This window comes from Pempheris klunzingeri, chromosome 3 (genome assembly GCF_042242105.1).
Source record: "Pempheris klunzingeri isolate RE-2024b chromosome 3, fPemKlu1.hap1, whole genome shotgun sequence".
NCBI classification, from domain to species: Eukaryota; Metazoa; Chordata; class Actinopteri; order Acropomatiformes; family Pempheridae; genus Pempheris; species Pempheris klunzingeri.
In genome coordinates this window covers 13,720,475-13,727,565 of record NC_092014.1, presented here as the reverse complement: position 1 = coordinate 13,727,565, position 7,091 = coordinate 13,720,475, and the positions used below count along the sequence as shown (strand labels likewise).

At 41.9% G+C, this 7,091-nt stretch overlaps 1 protein-coding gene across 1 annotated transcript; it reads right to left on the bottom strand.

Moving 5' to 3' along the window:
* Window positions 1-156: 156 nt before the first annotated feature.
* Window positions 157-6,840, bottom strand: haspin (histone H3 associated protein kinase). The gene is made up of 12 exons (XM_070828095.1): window positions 5,887-6,840; window positions 4,938-5,082; window positions 4,590-4,741; window positions 4,238-4,426; window positions 3,357-3,442; window positions 3,125-3,187; window positions 2,951-3,042; window positions 2,683-2,762; window positions 1,949-2,037; window positions 1,254-1,396; window positions 1,039-1,141; window positions 157-612 (listed from the first exon to the last, which is right to left on the bottom strand). Exons 1-12 carry the CDS (start codon window positions 6,784-6,786, stop codon window positions 411-413), a joined length of 2,244 nt encoding a protein of 747 aa, XP_070684196.1. The 5' UTR covers window positions 6,787-6,840; the 3' UTR covers window positions 157-410.
* Between the last annotated feature and the right edge of the window lie 251 nt (window positions 6,841-7,091).

The window sequence follows — 7,091 nt, the reverse complement described above, 5'->3', positions numbered from 1 at the left end:
ACAATACTACTTTTCAGTGATGTTAAATATCAGATAAAAATGTATTGATAAATAATTTTTGGAGAAAAATGACAACTGGATCTAATCAGTTATAAAAATACGGGCACAAATAACCTCCATTAACAAAATTTAAGACACATGAATACATCATTTTCAAATGTTAATTTTAATAACCTTTGTCAAATGACAGTTCTGTTTACACTATGCATTAAGTGACCTTCATCTCTGCCGTCGTGTTACAAGTGGATCAATAACTGTCTTTACAGGTCAGAGGTCATCAGTGATGGCAGGCAGACTGCTGACTAGAGGAGGCTGACTGAAGAGGACACAGATACACTGAACCACCTTCATATTAAAAAACCAGTCTGTGTGTGAGCTTCCTCACACCTCGTGTGTTCACAGCTCACATACTACTGAAACATGGGGCAGTTTTGCAGCACCTCAGTGGCAGAGCTGTACTGGAGGATGTTGTCATAGAAACGAGTGAGCGCCTCTCGCATGTCCTTGGCACCCCTCCCTCCAGAGCCGCGGTACCTCATAGAAAGCAGCTTGGAGCACAGGTAGTGGAGCCACAGCACGTTGGTGTGAGGGTGGTAGTTACTCCAGTTGTTTCTGAGACGGATAAAACGAGAAGCATGGCGTTAATTATTCAGTAATACAACAACCATGAGATGCTAGTTTAATACTGTAAATGAGCAGGACTGTTCACAAGACGACAAATAATGTTGAAGATCTATACCACCTTTTATATGTATTTAAATGTATGTATTTTTGTTATTAGTGGTATGTGTGATAAGAAAAGCCTTGGTGTTTGGGATTTCTGACCATTCAGCTGACTTGTATTTCTAGATGACATATTGATTCACCCAAGTCAAAGTCAAATCAATAACACGTCCAATGCTGCCTCTGTTATCCTACATATTATTCTATTATTTATGTATAATAAGATATGGTATTTTTAAGCTGTGCCTTGTTAAGTAGCCTCATGTGTCGCCTTTAGAGCACAGAGAAACTCCACTGACACACAAACGCACTGACCCATTCTCCTGTCTCATCAGCCTGTAGATATCAAACTGGTAGTCCCCCTGGCCCATGAAAAGCTGCTCGTCCTCCGAGATATCACAGGACACTGTGAGATCATCTGAGAGAGAATAAGATTTTAATATGCTTGTATTACTGTTCATGACTTTAACAGGACTAAAGATGGCCAAAATGTGACAAGTGGAAGATCAAAAATATATATATATATCTACCAATTTCTAGTCTGGATAGAGAGTAGTCAATGATGCGGACCAGCACCCCTTTGGTTTCCACAGAGTGGGCTTCTCCGTTCAAGAGGAAGCTCCCCGTCTTCTGCTTGGTTGCTTTGACCAGCACGTTGCCCCAGTGGAGGTCCCTGCAGTAAAGAGCACGGGGAGATAAAGTTGCTGAAACAGGACACCGACAAATCGTTCAACACACTGACACCACATGCACACCGACCATGTCACCGAGTCGGCTCACGCCAAAGGTTTGATGAATGAATATCACATTTCCCACCTTATGTGGCAGTTGGAGTTCAAGCTGTTCAGGCATCAAATTTAATGTGTCTGATGTTTTGGAGGCTGTTTGTATGTATTCATTCAGTAATGATACAAAAGATGTGATCACATGAACTCATGCCACAGTTTACGTATGAAATACTTGAAGCACATTGGATCTATGGATCCACTAAAGACACAGGAATCCAGTGATGGCCATTATGGGCTGAAACTATCAGATGCAAAGCAATTAGTTGATTCACAAAAAATTATTCAGAAACAATTTTCGTTTAGTTTTTTTTTTTTTTAAGCAAAAACAGTGACACTTTCTGATTCTCAAATGTGAGTATCTGCTGATTATATACATGTTGTATTGTTCTGCTCTGCGTGCTCAGGGCCTGGTGCACACAGACAATCACAGACTCTACCTGTGTTCAAAATGCAACTCCTGCTCAGCAACAGCCAAGGCAGCGGTAACCTGATGAAGGATGCTCTTCGCCACCACCAAAGATGCCAGCTTGAAAACAAAATAAAGGCTTGAATTAAAGGAATGCATTTGCTCTCTCACACCACGAACAGACGTTTTACAGCACAGGCTAAATGATTTTAAAAAATACAGTCGCCTGATTTTCCAATTAAAAACACTGTTTGCAAAAGCTAAGCATTTCATTTGGATGTTCAGCTTCTTCTTCAATGTTCTTTCAGGATTATCTCCAGCATACATATTAAAGGTCTAACTGACATCACGTTAGACCTTATTCTCATTTCAAGGGACTACTATTTTTATGTATGTAGTCTTTTCATTAATGTTTGAGCATGTTTTTACAGTTAGTGTGCAAAAGCAGTGGGACGTCTGTCTGAGAAGAGAGTACAGAGAAGCTCTGGCTACAATATTAAAACTGGCAAGAATTTAGACTTCAGAGTCATAAAAGTTAAGGAGCAGGCACACTGGACTGCAGTTTACTCAAAAGAATTTGAAGAAAACTGCTTGTGAAGATGCAACTCAAGTGGGCTGAAGCTCCATCTCAGAGTAATAGCTTCACCTTTGTCAGGGACACAGATGTTTTGACATGATCGGTGAATACTCAACATCACCATAAAACCCTGTATGGCACAGAGAGAAGGTACTGAGCGACCGTCACTCTGATTGCGGCGTGCTTACCGTTCCATTGCTGTTCTCTATGTCTGTGCCTCCAAACTCAAACTCCAGGATTATGAATAACTGATCCTTTTCAAAGAAATCTAAGCAAAAAGGAGACATGTGATGAAAAAGAAGAAAAACACACAGCCTGGTCCTAGATAGATAGATTTCTACCCCTTGTTAAAGGTAGACCATCTTTAAAAAAAAAAAAAAAACATGAATTCTCTGCATCAATGGATATTTAATGTGAACGTTCAACAAAATGTGAACTGGCTTTTCTCTCACTGACCTGGTCTGTCATTCTCAGAGCCTTTCTGCTGGTCGAAGGCGTCCCAAGCATTTAGGAAATCTGGAGGGTAGCAGCCTTGAACGCAGTGAAGACTGCGAGGAAACGAGTCAAGTCACATTTACACTCAAGGCTACTAACAGATGCTACTAGACAGAGACAAGAGGGAGTTCTTACTCTTTGAGTCCAATAAATCCATGAGTCTGATTCTGCTGCTTCTCCTTCAGGCTGCTCAGCTCCCTGGAAGAAAAACACACAATGCCGTTTAGTCAGGGCAGCCTGCTGAGCTATTCACATGTGGTTTACACCTTAGGTGTTACAACTTCTTTAATGCACATATGATGGTAACAGACTATGTTAATGCATCCCAGCAAATAGAGCAGTGTGATATACGACATGTACTTCTTACTTTGAGATAATAATCTCATGTAGAATCTCTCCAAAGGTCTTCTGGTCCTCTCCGTTCACCTTCTCACTGCCCTCTACTGGAATGATCTGTCAGGACAAGAGCCACTGTTTAAACTGCAGATCACACACATGCAGTTTACTGCCTTGCATTGAACATTTATAACAAATCTTTATCTATTTGCTATTTCCAAACTATCACACAATTCCTAAGCATGCAAGTTCACTCTTGACTGAGGAAACACAAATATGTGGTAAAATATTTTGAACTCAAGGCACATTCGCTGGCTATTTTCCACAGGAGCTTCCTCAGATGACATATGCTTAGGTGTCGTAACAAGTTAGCTTTAGCCACTTGTTATCATGTAACTGAAATTTCATACCTTAAGTCTCTACATGGGATCTCAGCATCTCCAGACCAAAATAAAATAGTGCGTCACCCTTCCCCTCTCCCCTCTCCTCCAGTGGCTGGGTCTCTCGGCTCAGATTCACTAACATGCACACACGGCAGTCCCAAAGACCAAAACAAAGGACAGAGAAGCTCCAATTCCAACGCACACAGTGAGTGCGACTTGATTCTCTGCTCAGGATGCCATTAATCCAGTGTATCTTTACACAGCCCAGAGTAGTTTAATGCTATATTAATGTTGTAGATCTCATATAAGATCTTTATATAATATGATGAGCAAGTTTAATTCAGAGGAGAAGGCAATAGAATATAGTCAAAAGCAGTTGAAAATGTTAGTAAGTAAGCCTTGAGTTCAGAATACTCTGTCACAAACAACGGTACACTTAGGATGAATATGGTTTATATCTTAAGATCTTAGGCAATACAATACCAAACACATAAACTAATGCACAGATATATAAAACAAACAGACATACTTTGAGTGCAACAGTGTCTCCCGAAGCATTGGTGGTGGAGAAGACCTCACCGAAGGTCCCCTCCCCTATCTTCACGCACTGTTTCATACGTTCAGGGAGTACACGCGCCTCCCAGGGCAGAGGGCGCTGCTGGCCGCACTCAGCATACACCTTCTCTGCATCCGACAGATCTCCATCCTCACAATTAACCTGTAACACAAGACAGCAGGGAGAAGGTGAGACACATACAGACAGGAGATTCCCATCAAGTGTAATAACCCATTCATGTGTGTTATTGTGATGTGGATGAATATGTGTATGTGTATGTGTATGTGTATGTGTATGTGTATGTGTATGTGTATGTGTGCTGTACCGGTGAGTCGCGGCTCAGCAGCTGTGATTGGAGGCGTTTGGAGAACGGAGTCCGAAAGGGGGTGGCAAAGAGATCCTGGCTGATATCCGCCAGCTCTGCTCCACCGTGACAGCCCGACACTGACAGGCATAAACTCTTCGGAGTGAGTAGTACTAAAGAGAGGGAACGAGGAAGAGACAAGTAAAATAAAAATTTCAAAAAACATAAACAAGGGACGATGGGCATCGAACATCATGAGGACACAGATTTAAAATGAAAAATTAAAACATGTTGATAGTCTAGAACGCATTACAACTTAGTGGTGTGTGTGTGAATGTGTGTGTGTGTGTGTGTGTGTGTGGTTCTTACCCATGCCCTTGCGATGAACAGACAAGGCTGCTTTGAGTCGGCTCCAGGTGTGCGTGTTAGGTGTGAAATCAGCCAACAGAGACGACAGGTTGAGCCGACTCGCTTTCACTGGGGTGGACAAATTCATGGTAGTTCCCAGCAGCTCCTACACACAGCATGGACATCGTAGTTTGACTTTGGACACCATGTGCATTAGTCCCCCCCGAGGCTAAAAACAAAGATCAGCTGGGCGGGCCGGACACTGGCTGATAACTTCTATTCTATTCTACTTCTAAGTATTTATTTTGATGTAAAACTTTACAAAAACAAAAGTTAAGCTGAATGGTAGTGGAAAAAAAAAAGAGTGGCAAAATTTGGGCTCTAGTCTTTTCATGTTGCAGTTTTTTATGGTCACTAAAGTTGGAATAAATTAATAAAGGCCCTGTGTCTATTCTGTCTGTTGGAATTTTTCGTTGCCTCAGTATATGTGTATATATATAATAAATAATTCATTATTCTAACTTGGTGTGTTTTGCACATTTAGCTTTTATTTTCATTTTAGATTTTGTTTTTGTGCAGAAAATCTATATTTGTAAAGCTCAAAACTGCTCCCAATGACCAAGAGTGGGCTGCATACACTTATGTATGCAATCCTGTTCGTAATAGTTAAATAAGAAATAATGTTACACGATAAATAGAAGGCTTCAAATAGACCCTGTGATCAGTCATCATATCGGCCAATACCACTTCCAGCAATCAGCCCCAAAAACCCTGATTGGAGCACCGTTAATCACTGATTGTCCCTGACAAAGTGGACAGACATCAAGATTGTCTCAATTAACAATAAACATTTGACCAATCACGTGATTTTTCAAGAGGAATAAGTACTCCAAACTGTCAATAGACCTTCAGCAAACGGACATAATGTTTCAGCCGTACTGTGCTCTGTTTGTGTGTATGTCGTTCTCACCCTTGGCTGCTTGTGTTGTGTGGACAGGAGCTCGTTGATGCTGCAGTCCACGGCCTTGTTACCGCCCGTCTGTGCAGTCCTGCCTGTGAACACGTGTGTGCTGGCGCTGCCTTTGTTTTTCCACCGACTCACACTCAGACCGCTCACACATGCCTTCCTGGTCGTCCCAGGTCGGTCTGCGGACGTGCTCCTCCTTTTCTTCTCCCTGGGAGCCAAAGACGTCTTTTTTCTTTTGTGGGGAATGCTGCAAATGTTCTTTAAGACTTCTTCTTTGTCTGAAGCAATCTTGTCTTCAAAACTAGTAGAGCCTCTTTTTGTCGTATTGGCTGTCATGGCAGAAGTGTCCTCATTACAGTGATTAGTGTCACTCTCAGACTGGTAGTCATTCTCTGTCTTGTCATCACTGGCTGAGTCTGACATATCTGTGGGTGATTTCACTTTTGTGTTTTTGAGCTGCAGAATTTCTCTCAATTGTGATAAAGTTATTCTCTTTACCTCAACAATGAGTTTGTCAGTTAGACATTTCTTTTTGAGCATGTTTTTGAGCACCGCTGCCTTTTCTTCTGTATCTGGGTCATCAGATCGTTCCTGAGCTGCTGGACTGCTGCTGTTTACTGACTGTCTAACTGACGCCATCACTTCTCCTGAGCATGCAAGATCTTCTGGGTCACTGAAATTATTTGAATGGCCATTTTCAGACTTGTTTTCATCTGGATTAGCAGACTTCTCATCACAGACCAAAGCTGCCTTTTTCTGCAGCGTGAACCCTTTGAGTTGCTGATAAGCAAGTTGTGGCACAGCGCATTTTTTGAGCTGAACTGTGCATTTCTTAGCCAGACATTTTTCCTTCACTGCGACAGTCTCCTCGCCAGGGCTGGTGCCTGGTAATTGTGTTCCCATGATAAACTCAACGCTGCTGTCAATGTGGTGGGTAGAGTCAACATAAAGTACCGGCTGCTTACAGTGAACGGATAGTGAATTGTTAATGCTTTGACTGTTGGTTTGTGAAGCTACATGTTCAGGAGACTCAGATCCATTTATTGACTGTAAATAAGCACTAGCGTTGTTAGTCACAGATAAACGCAGATTAAATAATGGTTCTGAAGACTGTGGAGGGTCAATATTTTGAACGCTGTCTGCAGACAGTGGATCTTCATTTGTTTGCCGGCTGTCGACAGCGTCTGAAAGTTCCAAACAGGATGAGT